Source organism: Nuphar pumila, chromosome 2, assembly GCF_984573655.1.
Source record: "Nuphar pumila chromosome 2, dmNupPumi1.hap1.1, whole genome shotgun sequence".
In the NCBI taxonomy this organism is placed as follows: domain Eukaryota; kingdom Viridiplantae; phylum Streptophyta; class Magnoliopsida; order Nymphaeales; family Nymphaeaceae; genus Nuphar; species Nuphar pumila.
Window position 1 is genome coordinate 139,376,099 of NC_143250.1, and position 24,717 is coordinate 139,400,815.

The following is a 24,717-nucleotide window of genomic DNA, read 5'->3' on the forward strand; positions in this document are numbered from 1 at the left end:
CCACATTCTCAAACTCGTATTTTACTCATTCTTTCATGAGTGATATTGTGAGATGTTCATGACATATCTCATTCTTTAATCTTAAGATGATATTAAGACTCACACTTATCTTATAATAAGTATGCAATGATGTTGGGTCTCCATATCGTTAAATCACCGATGACCCACTCTCCATGGTGGCTGAACCAGGTAGCCTTTACCACATGTCGCCACTTTCAAAATTTAATGGGTTATACATGTTAATCTTAATATATTCATTCATACAACATGAATAAAATAAAAATAAGACTCAAGTATAAACACAATCTCATCACAATGCATGTCATTAGCAGTGTATCAAATAAATATGCTATCACAAAATAATCTTTCTAACATGCATGACATACAACAACTAACATGTATTCTACAATTAACATGTGTATGCAATCATCTTATAATATCATGCATGGTTAATTTATGCACATCATTTTCACACTTAAAAGATATCATGTTAATCATGTTAATTCATAACAACATGCAACATAAAAAGGTTTATTCATATCTAAAATTACTTATAATATCCCTTACCTCGAATACAAATATCGTGCTTTAGTCACAATCGAGTCTCAAGATACTCTAGTAGTATGATATGATCATTACACAAATATATTTGTATTAATGCACAAACCTCTTATATTCTAATAAAATTACCAAAATATTCCTCTTGAATTGACTCATGAGACCTTGAATTTTGTGTCTCTAATTTGACTAAAACCAGTGAACAAAAAGATTTCTATCTGCAATACGAGTTCAACACATTAAACCTCACTCAAATCTGAATTTGGAGTGCAAAGTTATGCCCATTTTATCAAAATAGATTTTGGATACTCATAAGGGCATTTTGATCATTTTAAAATTATTTTCATAATTCAAAAATAACTCACAACTAGATCCAAATTCATTTTTAATTTGGATCTAAAATTTTCTAACTAGATTCAGACCCCTTACTGATCTAGATCCAGAACTATCTAATTGGATCTATACCCAGCTCTGATTTGAATCCAGAATTGTCTGACTGGACCTAGACCCAGTTTTGATCCAATTCTAATTCAGATCCAGAACTGATCTGAACCAACTCCAATTCTATTCTGGATCCAAAATAATCAGTTTGGATCTAGGCCCATATCTCTCTAGATCCGATTCTATTTGGATCTATCCAGATTAACTGGATCAGACTGGATCTAGATTTGGTCTGGTCCAGATCAAATCAAAATGGATCTGAGACCCTGTCAAACTAAAATGGATCGGTTCAAACTGGTTCAGTCTGAACCGACTCTACTTGAACCAGTTCGGCCAAGAGCGGTTTGCTCTAAACTGATTTAATCCAAACTGATTCAGTTCAGACCGACCCAGCCTGAACCGGTTTGACCAAACAACCTTTTTTTAAGAACCATGTGGTTCAGTCTGGGTCGCACCAGACTGACTCGGTTCAGTCTGGGTCTCACCCAGGCCGAACCGGCCTCTTTTTTTTTTTAGTTGGCTCAGTCTAGGTCGCGCCCAGACCAACCCGGTTTGGTCTGGGTTGCGCCCAAACTGACCTAGCTCAGTTCAGGTCACGCCCGGACCGACCTCTTCTTTGTTTTTTTAAACCCTAAGGGGTAGGCGAAAGGGGGTGCCCTTCCATCTTCCCCTTCTTCGCAAATATAGAGGGGTCGGTCGTCGAGGTCGGCCCTCTCTATCTTTCTATGTGGTAGAGGGGTCGACCACCTCTCTCTCTCTCTCTCTCTCTCTCTCTCTCTCTCTCTCTCTCTCTCTCTCTCTCTCTCTCTCTCTCTCTCTCTCTCTCTCTCTTCTATTTTTTTTTCGCAGCTTTGCCAACAGCCATGGCTGTCGACCCCCTTTGCCCAGAACAGAAAAGAGGAAACAAAGAAGAAGAAGATGGAGAAGAAGGTTACTTCGTCATCGACGACTGAATTCTGGTAAGTCCACTAAATTTTTTTTTATTTCTTTCTCTCCTTCGTTATCTGCCGCTCTCTCTCCCTCTTGCTCAGTTGTGGGGGGAAAGAGGCGTATCGTGAGGGCTATTTATAGCCTCATGATGGGGTGAGGATAACCCTCACCCCCGTGTCGATCGTAGGGGGTGAGGTTTATCCTCATCCCCCACCCTCTTCGCAGATGGGGAAAGAGGTTCTTCGATTTTGGTGGAACCGTCTTCCTCTCCCCCCAGCACTTTTTTCAAATTTTTTTTTACAGTTATCCCCTCCTCCGACAATATATATATATATATATATATATATATATATATATATATATATATATATATATATATATATATATATATATGTGTGTGTGTGTGTGTGTGTGTGTGTGTGTGTGTAGTAACAATTTCAATTTCAATTTCAATTTTAATTTTAATTTTAATTTTAATTTTAATTTTAATTTCAATTGCATTCATGAATAGTAGCAATATTTATCCACGAGCATCAAACCTTCTTTCTTGCTGTGATCTCTTCGTCGAAGCTTGCACTTTTTCCTCTGTATGGAGAGTATCATCGGACTCCTAAATGGTGTTTGCATATGATCCAGCCATATGACCCTTAATTACATCTACTTCTTAAGAAGGTCCACATTAAGCTCAACCCATTGGTCAGGTACCTCCTTCACCCTCTCACCGTTGCCACTATAGGTGGATGCATCTCCAGCTTCATTTATTCAAGCATTGAGGTTAGCAACAACCTTAGTGTCAGTCAACTAGTCACCCTCCCCCTCATATGCTTTTGGGATGGGAGACAAGATTGTACCTACAAGCTGCTCAACTTTTTCTGCATATTCTACCTTAGATATGGGTCACTTTAACATTTATAATTGTTCATTGTACGACAATTCAGGTTTTCCTTCTAGCTCACTGTTTGAGCGCAACTGCATGTGATTATCGAGGGTATATTTTTTGTGAAAAACATTGAACACCCACATTTTTTGCTATGGATGTGGCTCCCTCTCTAGCCACTTCTACATACTAAGCCATGCTTCTAAATTATCAAGATGACCTAGTTCATAGTTTTTTGTTGGCTTTTTTTGTTGTGCTACAACAATAGAAGATGATGTGGGTATGAACCCTTTCGGTCTTCTTCTTATTGGCCATATTGTATTAATAAACAGATTCAATTTTTTTTTATAATAACAAGATAGGAAATATTGAGCAAGCATTGCAAAAAACAAACAAACTATTTGCATTTCAAAAAACATTTAAAAAAAAAGAAAACATTGTACTTACCAAAAAGATTGAAAAAACTTTTTATTTAAGAAAAAACAAAAGGTAACACTGTTTGATTAAAAAAGAACAATGTTTGATTCAGCCGTTAAACAAAAGGAAACACGGTGCTTACCGGAAAACACATTGTCGATGGTTCAACAATGATGATGTATCTCTTATGAATAATTGCTGAAAATAGTTGCCGAAAATAGTTGCCGAAAGGTAAGCAGGTTGGAGACCACTGGTTAGGGACAAAAGACAAAAAAAAAAAAACTAGCCAAAAATAATTAGGTTGGGGATCACAATGAGTTTATATATGATTCGAAAAAACAATTTGCAAAAAATAAAAATATTGCATATTTGTCATGATTGCGTAAATACTTAAGTATGATATTTGCGATATAAGGCAATTCACAAATTACTTTATGCAAGATTGTGCAGTATATGTGAATAAGTACGATATTTATGAATTTAGTGGTAAGTGGAGTTTCACTGATAATTTATGCAATTTTTTAAAGTATATGCAAAAAATAATATATTTGTGAATTTAGTAGTTTCACAGGTAAATTTATGTGATTTCTAGAAGTATATGCGAAAAATAGGATATTTGCGAATTTATAAAAAGATTTGCAGATAAATTTATGTGATTTCTGAAAGTATATGCGAAAAAATAAGGTATTTGTGAAGCTAGTGGTAAGTGGAGTTTCACATAAATTAATGTGATTTCATGAAAGATATGCAAAAACATAAGATATTTGCAATTTTGGTGGTTTTAGTTTCACCAAAAAATCTCAAATAAATTTATGTGAGTTCTACATAAAAAAAACTTATGATTTTGGATTTCAGTGGCAGTTGGACCTACCCGGCGGGTGGTACAATTTTATTAGAATAAGGCCTCAATTTGAGGTTGCAAAGGGTAAAAGAATCTTAACAATGTTGGATATTTGTGATTTTGAACATCAAGAGAATATCAGAAATTGTAGAGTTTTTAAGGAATTTGGTTAAATCAGCCATGTAAAATATTCTATTTGTGCCACCTATTTGTACATGAATTTCAGTCTTTGGCTACCTCATTATGTGAAAGTGTTCAGCCTAAAAGACAAAAGTTATACTCATGGTTGAGGCAAATAACTCGAACTTGCAGAAAACAGATTGTACCCACCCTCATGTTGACAGCCATTCATTTGGACTGCATTCCCTCGATGCCATAACACTTCACACATGGTCTATATGAGAGTCGCTTGTATTTTATAAAAATTAAAAAATTTACACCAAACAGTTGGTGAATACTGAATACCTCTTCTGATGCAGAGACAGAAAGTTTAAGTCAACCAAAAATTTAATATGTTTGGTTGCATACAAATGCGATTTGGAATTTCATACAAATGAGACAATGAATCTCATTTGCACAGCTAATCAAACATGTGATTTGGAATCTCATGCAAATGAGAAACAGAATGTGATTTGAAATCACATTTAAAGTGAATCCCATGGTATTCTAAATCACAGTGGAATATGTGATTTGAAATCATATGACCTCAAATCACATTTGGGGTACGCTCAGCCCCTCAACTCTCACTCTGATTTGAAATCAGAGTGACCAGGGCAACCCATGAGATTTGAAATCTAACGGGTTGCCCTGATTTCAAATCAGAATGATTCTAAAATCACAGCTGCCTGAAATCTCATGTTCAGGTTGAACATGAGATTTCAGTCTTCTTTTAGCCTGAGAGAGTGATTCTAAAAGATGCAACCGAACATGCCCTTTATTCCATCTCATGTGGTTCCAAATCACATGGGATACAACCAACATAAAGATTTTTTCCTTTTGTCAAGCAAGCCCTTGAACGTCCTTTATATTCAAATGGAAAAAAATATTTTCTTGTAGAATCCTGTCCATAACATGGTTGCGTGGCCTTAGTAAATGGAGCCAACATCATCAATAGTTAACTAGCAAATTTTGATATGAAAGACTGGTATTACTCACATTTTAGATATAAATAAGAATGGATAGAGAAATAGAAATTGCAAGGCCGACCACTAGGATGAGGCATGATGCTACATTAAAAAAAAATCACCAATGATGAGGCACATCCAATGCCAACATTGCCTTGCAGTAATGAAAAAAACCTCAGTGTACACTTTTTATAACCAATGTTGGCAAAGCCAGGACCAGAGGGTTGAAGCGTGAGGACAGGTAGTTAGTCCTCAAAATTTATTGCCCTAGTCCAGAGCAACTTTGTTATTGGTGGCCTCTCAGAGTATGCTCATCTTGCATCCCTAGTCTGTCCCATAGCGAAAGCCGATCTTATCACGAGTATTTCGCCACCTGATGTAAATAAGTCGCAGCACGTAGTGCCCTTGGCTCTGGAATGGAAGCTGTATTTCGGCATCAGGGCATGGGGTGGGGTACCCCAACGGTTCTACACCAAAAGATTTTGGAAAGAAGGCGGCGTATGCAAATTCCTCCTGATGATCATAAAAACTAGTGGTTCCCCCATCATTAACCAAAGAAAAAGAGGAATACTAAAAAACTTGGACGCTTGGACAAATTTCTCCAAGGATAAAAAATGTCTCGGTAATCATCAAATAGCCCATTAGGGAAACAATATCTAGAACAGAAATGAAACTTCATAATCCGTGGTCGAGCCACTAAGCCATCGTCTCATGAAGTTCGGAGTGATCATAAGAGAACTACTTTTCACTATAGCCTATAGAATGCATCAAAATAAACCATACATATATTCAGAAAAAAGGAAAAGTTAACATTAGAAACAATGTGTTATAATGTATACACTGAGATTGTCCATATCAAGCAACAAATTTTAAACAACGAGTATCAGAGTGTACAACCTGGCAGCGGCGCGAACAAAAGCGTGTACCACATTGGACACATGTATAATTTGCGATATATCCACAAACGGAACAAAAATGCCGACGGGCAGTTGAACTTGGAGGACCAACAGCAGCAGTCAGGTAGGAGGGTATGTGTGGAGGCAAAGATTCCAGATTTGCCTGCATTGACAAAATAAAACAGAAGGCAGCAACATATGTGAACTTCACCTCCAGAGAAACTCAAATATGAAAACAATATGGCATCCCTTACCTCATGTAACAACTCCAAAAAAGATTTTGGTGCCTTCTTTGCATTCTCAAGTGCTTTTGCTTGCCTAGTTTTACGTCTTGCACTCTTCTGTTTTTTTTGCATGTAAGCTACACCATAAAAGAAAAAAGATCAACATAAACAAGCTTCTAAAGCAGGAAGATACAGGAATCTAGCAAACAAATTACAGTTAACATTTCCAATTTAGAGTAGAGTAAGTTCCTTAGAGAAACTGAAGACCATTTTCATATAATTGTCTTTAATCCACTCAAAACATACTGCATAATGTGAACCACTAAACCTAAAAATATGTATGCCTATCACTTAACAGTTCATAACAAATTATTCATCAGATCCTATCACAAAATATGTCTGCAAGCGGCTATCTGAAAGTACCAATAGGCAAAAATTATACTTCAATTATTAGCATCAAGGGTAAATCATCTATACCCTATCAATGATAGCAAACTGTTTTAGATACCAAAGCAACATGATGCAAGTAATACATTTGAAATCAGCTAGCCCCTACTGGATATTCTCTTGGGTTCAACTTGATAATTGATACAGGTTCCTTTTGCTTTCCAGAGCTCTTAAATCAGTTCAACCAATCTCGCTTTTCTGTTGTGTGAATGCCGAAATGAAGGCATGGGGTAACAATAAAGTGCATTACAATGACTAGGCAAGGAAGCTGGGCAAGTGATGATTGAATGGAAAGATCTGTAAAAAATAGTAGAAAGGAGAGACTCATAACTGCCACAAGAGAATCAACAGTTTTTAGACACAGATCTATGTAACATGACTGCTTCAAAATGCCATGCCTACCTATGTCAATGCCAGTAATGCTAGGTGTTTTTGGGTTTCTAGACACAAATCTATACAACACTGGTGCTTCAAACATGCATGTGTGTGTGGAGGGGAAAAGATGCAAGTGATTGTACATAGAGCATGTACAACATTATCTAATAGATAGAAAGACATTATTAGAAAGATGATAGGCAGGTAGGCTGATAGATATGGTTAATAAATTTCCGATATCTGATGTTTATCAATAGATCCTTAGTCATATGGACAAACAAATAGCCATAATATTCTGAACTGCATCAGTTGTTATATTACTTTCTACCAGCCTCACCGTTTAGAAGCTCTTTTTCATGAGGTGGAATAAAGTATATTAGTTTGTTACATGTCCCGCTATTTTATCTTTAGCATTCACAGTCATTGGTACATTCGCATGCACACACACACACACACACACACACACACACACACACACACACACTCAGAGTGCAAGGTATCCTTAGAACAAATAACAGTCACATGAATTTGTGAATGAGATATTAATGCAGAAAGTTGGATACTTGGCGTGCTTCATACGAAATTCAATGCTATTGAATCATCACTGCAATCATCATCACCAGACAAGGGTTCAGTTAATGAGCTAATTTCTCTTTCTCCAAGTACGCTCCAAATGTTTTCAGGCCACATCTAGTTTTTTGCATCATAAAAGAATGGATCCCCTAAAATACAAAAACCCAACACGGAAAAGGGAGCATACCATCAAGTACTAGATGGCGTTAGAAAATAATACATATATGTATATACTTGAATATATATATATATATATATATATATATATATATATATATACATACTCTTCTTAATACAAGAGTATGTATATGTATATAAATGCATATTTAAAGTATATACATATATTCTTGTAATTTTTATTTTCTTATTTGTGTAATTTCTCAACAACAGCAACAACTACGCCTTCATCCCAAAACAATTGGGGTCGGCGATATGAACCAAAAAAGAAAATCATTCTGGGTCTTCCACATGAATCCTTCTCTTCCAATCATTTTTATCTAATGCCATGTCCTCGGTGAGGTTCAAAGCATCCATATCCTTTCCTATCATCTCCATCCAAGTCTTTTTAGGCCTACCCGGACCTCTTTTAACTAACATATTTTTCCATTTCTCCATCTTTCTAACTGGAGCATCATTAGGCCTTCACCGAATATGTCCAAACCACCGTAAACAAATCTCTCTCATTTTATTTTCAATGGATGCAATGTCTACCTTCTTACGTATCTCCTCGTTTCGAATCTTATCTTTTATTGTATTTCCACACATCCATCTAAGCATACGCATCTCAGCTACACTCATTTTTTTAATATGATGTCTCTTGGCAGCCCAACATTCTGTATCATATAGTAAAGCGGGCCTAATTGTCGTCCTATAAAACTTTCCCTTCAACCGCAATAGCATTCTACGATCGCACAACACTCCAGCTGCACTTTTTCATTTCATCCACCCAACCTTTATCCTATGATTTACATCTCCATCAATTTTTCCATACTTTTGAATGATAGATCTCAAATATTTGAAGCAATCATCCACCGATATTTCTTGCTCACCAAGCTTCACTACACTCCCATCACTACTTCGTTGCTTACTAAACCGACATTCCATATATTTTGTCTTACTCTTACTCAACTTAAAACCTCTTGCTTCCAATGTCTGTCTCCATAATTCTAACTTAGCATTAACGTCAGCTCTAAACTCATCAATCAAAACAATATCATCAGCAAACAACATACACCACGGCACATTTTCTTGAATTGATCTCGTAAGCTCATCCATCACTATAGCAAATAGGAAAGGGCTTAATGCAGATCCTTGATGTAACCCAACCGTTATAGGAAAATTGGTTGTCACCCCTCCACAAGTGCGGACATTGGTTACTACTCCTTCGTACATATCTTTAATTATACTAATGTACTTGAGAGAAACACATTTGTTCATCATTGTCCACCAGAGAACATCCCTAGGTACTCTATCGTATGCCTTCTCCAAATCAATAAAAACCATATGCAAATCTTTGTTCCTCTCTCTATATCTCTCAATAAGTTGTCTAAGAAGATGTATAGCTTCCATAGTTGATCTTCTAGGCATAAAACCAAATTGATTCTCCGATACAATGACAACCTTCCTCAACCTATACTCAATCACCCTCTCCCAAAGTTTCATAGTATGACTCATGGGTTTTATACCACGATAGTTTGTGCAATCTTGTATATCACCCTTATTCTTATATAGAGGCACCAAAGTACTCTTCCTCCACTCATCAGGCATCTTATTTGTCCGCCAAATCTTGTTAAAAAGATTTGTCAACCATTCTAAATCTTTCTCACCCAAGCATTTCCAAGCCTCGATAAGTATACCATCTGGGCCAACTGCCCTTCTTGATTTCATTTTCTTCAAAGCCTCTGCAACTTCTTTCTTTTGAATCTTGCACATGAAGTCATGATTCATCTCATGAAAAGGAATGGAGAAGTCTCCAAGATCCTGAGCATGACTTCCATTAAATAGCTTATCAAAATAATCTTTTCATCTCTCCTTAATCTCCTCATCTTTGACTAAAACCCTTTGCGTTTCATCTTTGATACATATAACCATACCCAGATCCCTCGATTTCCTATCTCTCATCTTTGCAAGCCTATAAATATTCTTTTCGCCCTCTTTGGTATCCAACTTGTCATAAACCTCCTTATATACCTTATCCCTCGCGTTTCAAACTACTTTTTTAGCTTCCTTCTTTGCTATCATATACTTCTCCAAATTCTCATTATCACGACTCTTACTTAGATTTCTATAACACTCTCTTTTAACTTTAATAGCTAATTTGACATCCTCGTTCAACCATGATGTATCATTACCTAGCGGTGCACCGCCTTTAGACTCACCCAATACCTCCTTAGCCACCTTTCTCATGCCACCCGCTATCTTATTCCACATTGATTTTGAATCCTCCTTGAGACACCAATCAGCTTCCTTAACTACCTGCTCTACAAATTTCCTTGTTTAGCTCCTTTCAGTGCCCACCACTTAATTCTAGGATCCATCCTATGTCTATCCCTTTTGCGGATTTATGTAATTTCTCATTTTATTTATTTTTATTTTTCAGTTTTTGTTCTCTTTTTGTACATAGTCAGTAGCTGACTGTCTACACAGTCTGTCAAGTAAGAGTCGTTGAGCTGATTCCCAACTGCTCTAATTAGAGCTGTTGGGAATAGCCCAACGGCTCTTTCAAAGTGTAATGCATTATAAATAAGGGCAATGAGCCCATTGTATGTGTATATGAATGAAAGGGTTTTATCTCCTTGTAGCAATAACAGAGTGCATTTGAAGCACTTGTTCTTTCTTGTGGTGTGAAGCTTTTTTATGCTATTTTGTGTTGGCATATGTTTTGAATATCAAGTTATTTGGAAACTTGATTGTGTGAGAGACTTTTCACATGGTATCAAAGCTTGGTGTATGATCAACCGTGCATTGGTGGGTTGCCTCGAAAAGCGTGCTTATTCTCTTTCGTGGTGGTGATTAGTTTTTCTCTTCTAATTCACTATGGGTGAATTTTTCCCACACAATACAAGCAACTCCAACTTTATTCCGCCATTCAAACTTGAAGGAAGCAACTATAACATTTGGGCAGGACACTTGGAGACATTTATCAAGCGCCAAGGTTTGTGAAAATTCGTAAGAGGTACTATTCTTGAACTTACTCCCAAAATTACACTAGGTGAAAATGGGATTGAGACTAGTATTGACGAAAGAAACAAATTCATGGAAGAATATTACAAGAAATTTGATGAATGAAAAATGAAAAACGCAAAAATTCTTTCGTGGATGCTAAGTGGAGTTGAGACAAAATTTGTCTCATACCTATTAAGCTACAAAAAGGCAAATGAAGCATGAGAATATCTTAGAGGTATGTTTACCGAAAAAGATATAGCCCACAAGTATTATCTCTAAGAAAAAGTTAGAAATATCAAACAAGAAGATAAAAATGTAAGAGATTACTTTATAAAGTTATCTTCCATATGGACCCAACTTGCCCAATTTGAATCTAAATGGGAAGGTAATGTATAAAAATACGATGACTTCAAGTTGAAGAAGATAGACTCTTCGCTTTTCTCTATGGTTTGAGACCTGAGTTTGAACAAACAAGGGTATTTTTGTTATCATCTTCGTCTCCTCCTCCTATTCATGAGATTCTCACTAAACTTAGTGGAGAAGAAACTAGACTAAATATGAGTAAAAATGTTAGTGTGCTTGCTACTTCTAGCAATGGCCAAGAAGAGGATTGTGCACTTGCCGCATCAAAACCAGGGCATCATATAAAGTCATATAAACATCCACATTTTAGCAAGAATAGAGGAGAATCAAAAATCATTTGTTATAACTGTAATGAACCTGGTCATATTAGGCCTCAATGTCCTAGATACAAATATAGGCTTTAAGAAAAATGTGTTGTCGCTGCACCATCAAAACAAGATGAGGATACTCAGAATCTCAAAGACCTCACTAAATCATTATATCAACTAACGAAAGCATTGCAACCATTACTCATAGGATCTACTTCAGGAGCGGCCATTGCATCCTCTTCTACTCCTGGTATGTGCTCTTGGCTTCTTGATTCAGGAGCTTCTTTTCATATGACCCCACATAAGTCTATATTATCCGAATGTCAATCTAATTCGAATGCATCTTTTGTTTCCACTATCGATGGCACTGCCTTGGAAATAAAGGGTGTTGAAACTTTTAAAAATGATTTGTCAAAACATAACAAATTTTACATTCCAAAAATAAGACTTATACCAAAACTTCATACTTTCAGTTTCTCAAATCTCGGATCATGGATATGATGTCATTTTCTCATCAAGTAAATGTTGGGTGCAGAATCGTCAGTCCGAGAAATTGATTTGGGAAGGTTTTAGGCAAGGAGATCTCTATTATATAGATTTCCTTTGTATTCCAAATGAATCATTTTGTAACACTGCCCAAACAAAAGATATACGAACTTGGCACCATAGATTTGGGCATCCAAATATAAGGAAATTAAATTTTATACCGGTTACCAAGAATCTTTGTAAAGATAATTTTGAATGTAAAGAATGTTTACTCGGTAAAATGACAGTCTTGCCTTATGGTCAAAGAACTTTTTATTCTTCAATGCCTTTTGAATTAGTTCATTCGGATGTGTAGGGTCCTGCTCCTGTTGCTTATAAAGGAGGATTCTCCTACTACATTGTGTTTATCGATGACTTCACTAGATATTGTTAGATTTACTTTCTTAAGTTTAAATCAGATGTATTTGCAACCTTCAAAACATTCCATAACATGATTAAAAATCAATTTGAAAGTAAGATCAAAATTCTCAGAACTGACTCTGGAGAAGAATATTTGTCAAATAAGTTTAAACAATTTTTAGAAAACGAAGGAATTTTACATTAAAAATCATGTACTAGAACCCCACAACAAAACAGAATTTCAGAAAAAAAAAACACAGACATATTATAGAAACTACAAAAACCCTTCTTACTACTAGAAATGTTCCTAAAAATCTTTGGGCTGAAGCTGCATTAACCGCAATATATCTCATAAACAAGATGTCTTCAAAAACTTTGTCAAATGAGATTCCTTTTGAAAAATTATTCAAATATCAACCTGACTATTAAAGACTAAGAATCTTTGGTTGTAAATGTTATGTTTTAAATGATAAAAGAGATAAACTATCCTCTGTGCGTTCATTGGTTACTCTGAAACACAAAAAAGATTTAAATGCTACGATATCAAAAATGATAAACTTCTTGTCTCAAGAAATATTAATTTTGTTGAAAATGAAAGTGGATTTGAAGGAAACACGTCACAAAACATAAATTTTGATTATTCTTTCTTGTTTAAACTGTTGTCTAATGATGAAAATAGTTATATAGAATCTCCTATTGAAGATAGAACAACAGTTGAACTAATAGTATACACTAGAAGAAATCAAAATGCAACCAATGAAAGTGTAAATCAAAGTAATGAAGCATTAGAAATTCCTTCAGAACAAACCACCATTCGTAGATCTGAACGAACCTCAAAAATTTCAAATAAATTTGTGTCTTATGACTCATTCTCTCCTATACATAGAGCATGTCTTATAGATATTCATTCATATTTTGAGCTTTCATGTTACAATGAAGCAAAAAATTTACCCGAATGGATAAAAGCTATGCATATAGAATTAGACGCTCTTAAAGAAGCTAACACTTGAAAATTTCTAAATTTACCCATTGAAAAGAAGACCATAGGATATAGATGGGTTTTTAAAGTAAAAACAAAAAATGATGGATCATTGGAAAGGCATAAAGCTAGGCTAGTTGCCAAAGGATATTCTCAAGAATATGGAGTGGATTACGAAGAAACTTTTGCTCATGTTGCCAGGATGACTATTGTTCGAATGCTTGTAGCTATTTCAGCTATTAAAAATTGAAATATATTTCAAATGGATGTTAAAAATGCCTTTTTGAATGGGAATCTTAATGAAGAAGTATACATGGATGTTCCACCTGGATTGATAATTCCTTTAGGTAAAGTACTTAAATTAAAAAAAATCACTCTATGGTCTCAAACAAGCACCTAAAGTTTGGTTTGATACTTTTAACAATGTTATTGCAAGATATGGTTTTAAACCATGCTATACTGATACAGCTTTATTTATCAAGAATTCTTATGCAGGTATTATAATTTTACTTTTATATGTTGATGATATGTTGATTACAGGGAGTGACAAAGAAGGAATCAAGAAAGTAAAACAGTTTTTAAAAAATTCTTTTGAAATGAGAGATCTTGGGTTCCTAACATACTTCCTTGGTATAGAAGTATCCTACTCTAACAGAGGGTACATATTGTCACAAACAAAGTTTGCTTTAGATATTATTGACAAGTTAAGACTATCGGATGATAAAGTTGTTGACACCCCAGAGACTGTTGGAATAAAAATGCAAGTCGATGATGAAATTCCTTTAGACAATCCAACTCCCTTCAGACAGCTCGTGGGATCTCTTATGTATTTGAGTATTACAAGACCTGACATAGCTCATGTTGTATATATAGCCAGTCAATTTAAACACGCTCCAACATCAGCTCATATGAGTGCAGTGATAAGAATTATCAAATACATTAGAAGCATAATAAATAAAGGAGTTTTTTTATCCTCTTCTTCCTCCTTAGATCTTATTGCATATTCTGATGCTGATTGAGGAGGGAATCCAAATAATAGACACTCAACAACTGGTTTTTGTGTGTTTTTAGGTGAATCTTTGCTTTCATGGAGGTACAAGAAACAACAAAAGGTGTCACTATCATCTACAAAAGTTGAATATAGAGCAATGACAACTACTACCACGGAAATCGTGTGGCTCCAACAACTAATTTCAGATATGGGAATTCATCTTCAGAATCCTACAAGATTATGTTGTGACAACAAGAGCTCCATATACATTGCTCGAAATCATACGTTTCATGAAAGAACCAAGCATATAGAGATGGATTGTCATTTTGTTCGTGAAGAATATTTAAAGAAGACTATCGATCTTCCCTACGTGACATCCTATGTCACAGGGATTCGGCTAGCAGGGTGCCGCACCAGCGTCGACGCGACTCGAAGCGAGTGCGGGTGCGGCACCGGTTGTGGCCAACCCGACCCTGGGTGCGTTGACCGCACCCAGGGTCATTTTTGTCCATTTTTTTTTTGGATTTTTTTTTTTAAAAAAAAAATTGCCCTATGAAATGGGCTGCGGAATTTAAAAAAAAAACTTGGGGGGGGGCGCAGAACCCCCCTGCCAGGGGCGGCCCCCCTGGACCCCCGCCCACTGACCGTGCAGCGAGACCCGCGCCGGGGGGAGCCCCCGGACCCCCCTTCCTGCAAGGGCAAAAACAATGAATCAGGCTCCACAACTCATCACTTTCATCTTTGGGGACAACCATATAAGATGAAAAAATGGTAAAAAGTAAGTTGGGCATAAATGTCATGGACCTTAACAGCTACCATACATTCATACATATACACTATACATGATATATATATATATATATATATATATATATATTTACATTTTTGCCCCTGCCACACCCCCGCACCCGGTTTTTTTGGAAGTGCCGAATCCCCGCACCCGCACCCGCACCCGCACCCATGTGACATAGGTGACATCAGAATATCAACTTGCGGATTTTTTCACCAAGGCACTGTGCTCACCAAGATTCAACTTTTTACTTGACAAACTTTCGGTGATGTCACCATAAGTTTGAGGGAGACTGTTAGAAAATAATACATATATGTATATACTTGAATATATATATATATATACATATACATACTCTTCTTAATACAAGAGTATGTATATGTATAAGTATATGTATATAAATACATATTTAAAGTATATACGTATATTCTTGTAATTTTTATTTTCTCATTTCTGTAATTTCTCATTTTATTTATTTCTATTTTTCAGTTTTTGTTCTCTTTCTGTACATAGTAAGTAGCTGACTGTGTACATAGTCTGTCAAATAAGAGTCGTTGGGCTGATTCCCAACAGCTCTAATTAGAGCTGTTGGGAATAACCCAATGGCTCTTTCAAAGTGTAATGCATTATAAATAAGGGCAATGAGCCCATTGTATGTGTATATGAATGAAAGGGTTTTATCCCCTCATAGCAATAACACAGTGCATTTGAAGCACTTGTTCTTTCTTGTGGTGTGAAGCTTTTTTATGCTATTTTGTGTTGGCATATGTTTTGAATATCAAGTTATTTGGAAACTTGATTGTGTGTGAGACTTTTCACAGAAGGGTAGATCAGAAAGACCTATGCGATATATATATATATATATATATATGTCTGTGTGTGAGAGAGAGAGGGGTCAATATAGGCCTCCTAGCTAGGCCAGTGCATTAGCTCTTCTTATTCATGCACCAGTATAGGATGTGTATAGAACCCATACCTCTCCACATTACTTTTCAAGAGACCCAGTCATCAAGCTCTTTTACATACATTTATCACAAGGTTCTGTCAATATTATTATTTGACCAATGGAGGATCTTGATGACATCCTTAGCCACATTAATCAGCTGGAACCAAAATACCTCACAAATTCAATAGCATGATTTACTGCATTGCTAATCAGCACATGACAACCCTTACTTGCTTTCAAGATATAATTCAAGGTATAATTTTAACTGAGACTGTCACACATTTGATATCCACCTCTACTATCTGGTTCTTATTATTCACATAACGCAGCAGCATTAAGCTTTCTGAAGAAACATAAGAAATCTAATCAAAGCAACATCTAATACTATTTAATCGAAGTACTTTGTTGACATGATAACAGCACTTGTATCTGTGTCTAAATCAATTTGCTAGGTGAAAGAACAAAGGCAAGCAAAGACAAACCTTGATCATCTTCATCAAGAGAAGCATCTTCATCATCATTGATTTCTACTGTCTCTACGCCAGCATAATCACTCTCCAATGCTTCAAGGCGAGCCAGGGCTGCCTAAACAGAGAATCAGAGATACATTCTATCAGTTCACTAGGTAGACAAAAATAGCAAAAGCACTGACAGGGTTTCCATGTAGCACAATATACATATGTTTTCAAGATGTAACGACATTGCAGACAACACCAGAGCTTAATGCATTTGTCCCCTCTCCTTTTTTTAATCTTGGTGCAAGCATTCAGAAGTACATGGCAAATTAATGTGATTATTCCTCAATAATAACTACTAATTCTAGTAGGAAAATGAGAAATTTCACAATGTGGCAATAGAAAGTAATTCATGGAAGAAAAATCAAGCACAAATGCATGTCAGTTTTGAATGAGTTCTAATGCATACATTACCTGCATCCGGTTATCACTACTGGCAAGAGCAGCACTCATTTTTGCAGCCATCTTGCGGTTCCGGATAGATGTCCGGCGATATGAACCAGAACCATCATCATCCATCACTGCAAACTGGAATTCATTTCGTGAGACCACATAAATAATTGGGTGGAACAGGAAATACAACTCCTGGTTAAAAGACAAGTACCTCAATGTTTGACAGAGAGAGCCCCACAGGAATTTTGTTGAACCAGCAATAGATATTATGGTTTTACTCTTTTAACCTGACACTCAATTAGCATATCACAAACCATTGGTTAACTTCATGAACCCATCAATGGATGTACAATAATGCGGCTGTGACATGCATCCAAATCAATATACAATGATTTTTTTTTTTTGGAATACCCAGGAAAAACTGCCTCCCTCACCGAGCCCATTGGCATAAAGCCCCAGGTCCCCCTTGTCCACCAGGAAGTACACCCAGCTTCAGCCTCCCAGCAAAGGACACACATCAGTGGGTTTCGAACTTATGACATTGTGGTGATTTTCATGAGTCCCCCTACCAGATGACCGGAGCCCTCATGGGAAATCAACATATAAATAATTGCTAACTGGAAATACAATTACAGACAATTTTACTTCATGAAGATGACATTGGCATGGCCTTCTATTTCATAACTCAAAAACTTTTGAATTCCAGACAGCTATTCAAAATCTTAACTAAACACTTGATTTGTTATCTCACGCCTGCTTTTGACCAATAGAAATGGAGGGTTTCGTTAATGAAAAAGGAGTTGAGGCAACCATTCGATCACTAATGAAAGTGACATCGAGTTCTGGGGAGGTTGTAGACTTACAAAAGGATCTAATGACCACCAGAGATGCATCTTGCTAATTTAAAACAACTCAGGCCTAAGTGGGTAAGCTTGGGTATCATCTAATGTGCCTAGAGATGTCAACATTCGAGATGTCAGAGAAAGAAAGATCATCGAACAACCCAAAAAGAAATATGGCAGGAACCAACTAAAGACGGAAATTGACTTACCAAAGAGTCAAAGACAGAGATGGTGCCTATTTCTTCGAATTTGGAGCTACAACTCAAATGAAACAGGGCAACCGTTGCAGCAAACTACTTTTGCAAAGAATTCTAGAGGGAGAGAGAGAGAGAGAAGCGGGGACACGGTTGGGAGCAATTATAAATCAATAATGAATAATTGAATCACAATTAAAGAATTTAAAATAAATTACCAAGTGAATTTCAAAAAACTGTAGCGCAATAATTTAAATGACGTAACAAAGAAAACCGAAGCAGGTTATATGTTCCCCCCCGAACAGGGGGGTTAGCTACATCTCATGATCGGGAGTCCCAAAGAGCACCACGTATGTAAGCATGTGTGTCTCGTATCCCCATGTTTGTCACCATTAATTAGCGTTGGAGTTTGATGCGATTGCAAAGACTTAAGTACCCTCTCCTCCATTGGTGCAAAAACAAAATGACGGTTCTTGAAAATGAGTGGTTGTAAAGACTTAAGTGCCCCGAAGATGATTATTTAAGACCCAGTCTCTGCACTGGAGGATTATCCGAAAAAAAAATCTCCCCTGGAGGAGGCCATGAATATCAACCCTCTTACTCTCTCTCTCCCTTCTATTTCTGCTTTTGTCCATTAGAAGATCATACATTGCTCCATCAAGCACCGACTGACCTGCACATTGACTGTTGTGGAGCCTGATTCAAAGTTTTTACCTTTACAGGAGGAGGGTTTGGGGGCTCATCCCAGCGTGGGTAGCATCATTCAACTCTCACTCTCTCACTCTCTCCCTTCTATTTTTGTTTTTTTCCATTAGAAGATCATACATTGCTCCATCAAGCACCGACTGACCTGCACATTTACTGTTGTGGAGCCTGATTCAGAGTTTTACCCTTACAGGAGGAGGGTCTGGGGGCTCCTCTCAGCGTCGGTAGCATCATTCAACTTAAAGAGTTGTGGAGTCTGATTTAGAGTTTTTACCCTTACAGAAAGGGGGGTCTGAGAGCTCCTCCCAGTGTGGGTAGCATCATTCAACTTGAAGAGTTATGGAGTCTGATTCAGAGCTTTTACCCTTACAGAAGGGGGGTCTGAGGGCTCCTCCCAGCGTGTTCATGGCCTTTTGCCCTTACAGGAGGGGGGTCCGGGGGCTCATCAACCCTCTAACTCTCTCTCTCTCCCTTCTATTTCTGCTTCTGTGCATATCCATCAGAAGATCCTACATTGCTCCATCAAGCACCGACTGACCTGCACATTGACTGTTGTGGGTCCTTACTGATGAGCTGCCTCTAAATTTATTCGACTCTGGGTCCTTACTGCACTTGAAGTTGAGTCGTTGTATTTTTTGTTATTCGGTGGGTGGTGAGGCCCTCCTCTACTCTCTCAAGACTCTTAGCTTGGGCAATCATCAAAAGAAAGATTGCCCAAGCTAAGAGTCTTGAGAGAGTAGAGGAGGGCCTCACCACCCACCGAATAACAAAAAATACAACGACTCAACTTCAAGTGCAGTAAGGACCCAGAGTCGAATAAATTTAGAGGCAGCTCATCAGTAAGGACCCACAACAGTCAATGTGCAGGTCAGTCGGTGCTTGATGGAGCAATGTAGGATCTTCTGATGGATGTGCACAGAAGCAGAAATAGAAGGGAGAGAGAGAGAGTTAGAGGGTTGAGATTCCACCAGTAAGATCCGTAGTCCTTCTTGCTGCTAACTCTTTACATTTGCAGGTTGTTTCTTCAAATGATTATAATAATGACAAATATGCGAAGGAGTTCAGTATCAGTGTTTCTAATGCGCTTGCTACTTGTCCTGCTCGGGTTTTGCCAACTCCTCGTGTGAGTTGATCATATGTAATTTATTGTTTTGTTCATTATTCTGATCAACTCACACGAGGAGTTGGCAAAACCCGAGCAGGACAAGTAGCAAGCGCATTAGAAACACTGATACTGAACTCCTTCGCATACTTGTCATTATTATAATCATTTGAAGAAACAACCTGCAAATGTAAAGAGTTAGCAGCAAGAAGGACTACGGATCTTACTGGTGGAATCTCAGTAATCCAATCGAGATGAGCATGAGGGCCAGATTCTGCTTACTGAGAAGCACTTAAGCAGCAAGCAACAAACACAAACAATCAAAGCAAGAAAGAGATGCTTCAAACATTGCAATCAAAATAGATTCAACTAAAGCTGGCATTATGATAAATAACCTTTGAAATGTTGTTTTGCCTATCAGTGGGACGTTGACATGTTGCTCTGAGCATAGCTGTTTGGAAGGGTGAAGCCCAACTGTTGCAGCCAATCGTTGGAGAGGTGGAAGAAGAAGAGGAGGTTGCGGCGTTTGAGACGTCGATGGAAATGCCACCCCTCGAAGCCGAAATCAAGTCCGGCAGGGCAGATTGGTCCGGAAATTGCAGGTTAGAAGGTTCAATGAGGCCGCTGCCCGGGCTGTCCGACTGGTTCCGGCGACTGGAACCCAAGTTCGGAGGAGGTTGGAACAAGGTTGGGATCTACGGGGCTTTGAAGGCATCCTTAGGGAACATAAAGTGTCAGGCCAACGTTTGAAGCATGATGCTGGGAGACCAACACCTTTGTGTTTTCGTGGGGAGAGATGACGATCACCTTGGAAGATTTGGCGATGATGGGACTCCCATTGCTTGGAGAGCTCGCTCGAGAGGACCCCAACAATTTCAAAAGCAACAGTGCAGAATCCGGCAAGGCTTGGGCAATCTTTCTTTTGATGATTGTGGTTGTAATGTATCGTTGAAGTTAAAATGGGGAATGAACTGACAATAGAAATCGCTGAAAATTTACAGAAATAAACTAGGCTCAATAACGAAGACACCACTTTTTACGGATTTGGAATATGACCTCCGGTTAGGGAGATATGGCCCTGACAAGTTGGTCCTAATTCGGGTAGGGATTTACAGCGATTTGCTTACTGAATAACACTACAAATCGCTATAGCGATTTGTGGAAGACACTACAAATCGCTATAGCGATTTGCGGAATTATTTACAGAGCCGGTACTGAGATCTCATGTTCGGGGGTTCCAAACCGCGCCACGTATAAGATGCAGACCGGCACGTATCCCCATGTGGGTCGCCATCATATTGCATCGTAATTTGGTGCTGCAGCAAAGACTCAAGTAACCTTTACCGCCATTCGCTTCCTCTTTCTCGGACGGACATAAATGCCCTCCTTCTAGAAAACTGAATCGTCGGTTCGTGAAAATGACAAAACTGCCCTCCATCGATATCGCGGGAAAACGTTCCGCAGGTGATTGTAATGTATCGTTGAAGTTAAAATGGAAAAGGAAATGACAATAGATATCGCTGAAAATTTACAGAAATAAATGCCCTCCTTCTAGAAAACGGAATCGTCGGTTCCTCTTACTCGGACGGACATAAATGCCCTCCTTCTAGAAAACTGAATCGTCGGTTCGTGAAAATGACAAAACTGCCCTCCATCGATATCGCGAGAAAACGTTTCGCAGGTGGTTGTAATGTATCGTTGAAGTTAAAATGGGAAATGAAATGACAATAGATATCGCTGAAAATTTACAGAAATAAATGCCCTCCTTCTAGAAAACTGAATCGTCGATTCCTCTTCCTCGGACGGACATAAATGCCCTCCTTCTAAAAAACTGAATCGTCGGTTCGTGAAAATGACAAAACTGCCCTCCATCGATATCGCGGGAAAACGTTCCGCAGAGTTTGCGTATGTAGCAAGCGTTATTTGTATGATACAAATAGTTCAAAAAAATCTGTTTCCGCTCTAAGCACTCTACCAAAGATTCTTTGCTTTCATCTCGAGTTGCCGGAGCATCCTTTCCTTTTTACCAGAGCATCTGTTTCCGTCTTACGCGCAGTCGCAGCATCGTTGCCACCTTCTGTTGCGTATTAGTTGTTACTGTTGCTTACTCTACAGTTGGAATATCCAAATTCCCATCGTTTTGGTGAGTTTCGTGTAAGTTTTCTTTCTTCAATCTGAAGATTGGTTCTTATACAAGGATTTGTATTATGAACCCAAATATTCCGACGATTTCTAATGATGATAATCGTGTATTGTGTTGTGCAGGTTAGCAATGTTTGTGCCTCATCAGATTAGAGATACCCCGTCGTTCTATGGGTTGTCTATTAGAGAAGTGATCCGCCAGTCCCATCTATCTAAAGTTTTTGAAAGATACCAAAATATACTTAAGATTGAGAACGATGAAGACAGGGAAAAAGCCTTGGAATCGTATTTTGCGGAGGATTATCCATCAGATATCGAAGCTGCGGACCAAAGGAAGAACTCTGAAGAACGAAAGATGCAGAACAAGGATGACAAAGAGAAGGCAAAGGCCAGAAATATTGAAGAGAATATAAATAGAAGGTGGAGGATTAACGCACAGCAGATAGAAAAGAGGAAAAAGAAGGCGGAGGAGTGGGAAAGGGATTTTAGCAATATGATGGCGGAGGCTCGTAGGAGAAACTTGAAGAGTAGAGCAATGCGACACAAGGAGGCGGAGGAGAGGCGAAGGCAAATGAATAAGGAGGAGGAAGAGAAGGAACAGAATATTCCTCAATTTGAGGAAGAAAAGGAAAGGCGAAGGAGGGAGTTGGAGTTCGAGGAAGCTAAGGAAATGCAAAGGCAGCAGAAGGAGAATGAGGAAAAGAAGGAAAGGCAACGGAAGGAGAAAGAGGAGGAGGTAGAGAAGGAAAGAGAAAGGAAGAAGCAAGAGGAAGAATTACAGGAAAGAAGGAAACAACAACTGCAAGAGAAAGAAAGGCGGCGGAAGGAGAAGGAGGAAGAAAAGGAAAGGGAAAGGAAGAAGCAGGTGGAAGAACTGCTGCAAAGAAGGAAACAAGAAATCGAGGAGAAAGAAAGGCGGCTGAAGGAGAAGGAGAAGGAAGAAAAGGAAAGGGAAAGGAAGAAGCAGGAGGAAGAGGCGAAAAGGGAGAGACAAAGGAAGCAGAAGGAGGAGGAGATAAAGGAGAGAGAAAGGAAGGAGAAGGAGGAGGATGCGAAAAAGGAGAGAGAAAGGATGCAGGAGGAGAAAATGGAGAGAGAAAGGAAGGAGGAGGAGGAGAAAAGGCAGAGAGAAAGGAAGCAGAAGAAGGAGGAGGAGAAAAGGGAGAGAGAAAGGAAGGAGAAGGAGGAGGAGAAAAGGCAGAGAGAAAGGAAGCAGAAGAAGGAGGAGGAGAAAAGGGAGAGAGAAAGGAAGGAGGAGGAGAAAAGGCAGAGAGAAAGGAAGCAGAAGGAGGAGGAGGAGAAAAGGGAGAGAGAAAGGAAGGAGAAGGAGCAGGAGGAAAGGGAGAGAGAAAGGAAGCAGAAGGAGAAGGAGGATAAAAGAGAGAGAGAAAGGAAGGAGAAGGAGGAGGAGGAGAAAAGGGAGAGAGAAAGGAAGGAGGAAGAGAAACGCGAGAGAGAAAGGAATCAGAAGAAGTAGGCGGAAAAGGAGAGAGAAAGGAAGCAGAAGGAGGAGGAGGAGAATAGGGATAGAGAAAGAAAGCAGAAGGAGGATGAGAAAAGGAAGGCGAGAGAAAGGAAGGCGACGGTGGAGCCGGTAGAGATGGAGATTGAAAGTCAGTTCGAGGCAGTGGACCCACCAGAAAGTTCCAGGTTGGAGCGAGAACAGCAGAAAATAGCGACCAAGGTAAATATATTTGTCCTGTCTGCGAAGATTTAATAATATGTTTAGCGATTTTGGTATAGCGATTACTGTGTTAGGTATTGATATTTATAGCGATTACTGCGATAGTATGTCTGCAACCGATATTATTTATAGCGGTTAGTAGAATAGTATTTATAAGTACAAATGGAAGTAATTTATAATTTGTAGAAATAATATGTTATTTTGTGTTACAGGGAGGTCACAGGAGAAGTAGAGCACCAGGTGAAAAGCTCGGAGTTCTGTCTTGGTATGGTCAACTGAGTGAATATCAGAAGGACCGACTACAAAATATGCACTTCGGTGGCCTTTTGGACCAGCAATATTTTGAAACTTGCTGGAATACCATGACTCACCTGGTAAATAAGTTGAATGATAAGACTAACACATTCCAGTTTGATTCTTTTGAGATCACCATGACTCTAGAAGATGTGGCGAGGATCACTGGCCTTAAGTGCGCTGCCAGTGCTGTCCTATTACGGCATTCAAACTATAACGCAAGGGAAAACTGCACTGCCCTTCTAGGAATGTCGATGGCCGAATGGAGTCAATGTATTTCTGGTGGAAGCAATTCCACATCAATGAAGGTCTCAGTTTTCCGTAATAAATGGGAAGGCCACTCCGCTACTTGTGCATCTGAAACAGCTGACCAAGAGTTGTGCGGCTTCTTTCTATATTTTTTTGCTCTTACATTATTTTTCCGATTGTTCTGGTTCGAGAATAAGTTCCATGTGGCTGCAGTACCTGGCAGACTTAGACGAAGTCGACAACTATGCCTGGGGTGTCGCTATGCTCGCACACCTGTACAGTCAACTCCACCGTGCGAGTAATGGTACGAAAACAGTTGGCGGATTTTGGCCATTTGTTCAGGTATTTGTTGATTACATATTTAGTATTTGTAGACAAATCTCATTGCAGTCTGTGGCGTTGCTAATAATATTTTTTTTGTTAGGCCTGGGCGTTGGAACATATTATCCCATTGCGTCCACGGTGTG

General features: G+C 38.4%; 1 protein-coding gene across 2 annotated transcripts in view; it reads right to left on the reverse strand.

Annotated features, from left to right (window-relative positions):
* Positions 1 to 5,976: 5,976 nt before the first annotated feature.
* LOC149847322 (SWR1 complex subunit 6-like) overlaps positions 5,977 to 24,717 on the reverse strand; it is a 35,808-nt gene continuing 17,067 nt past the window's right edge. The window contains exons 2-6 of one of the 2 annotated variants that reach the window (XM_089998382.1): positions 17,250 to 17,325; positions 17,060 to 17,166; positions 16,613 to 16,715; positions 6,339 to 6,445; positions 5,977 to 6,247 (exon numbers count right to left, since the gene is read on the reverse strand). In XM_089998382.1, the coding sequence (XP_089854508.1) occupies positions 6,044 to 6,247; positions 6,339 to 6,445; positions 16,613 to 16,715; positions 17,060 to 17,164 (519 nt within the window). In that variant the 5' untranslated portion in view covers positions 17,165 to 17,166; positions 17,250 to 17,325 and the 3' untranslated portion in view covers positions 5,977 to 6,043. Of the gene's footprint in view, positions 6,248 to 6,338; positions 6,446 to 16,612; positions 16,716 to 17,059; positions 17,174 to 17,249; positions 17,326 to 24,717 lie in introns of both variants that reach the window. The other variant, XM_089998381.1, reaches the window with a different exon arrangement.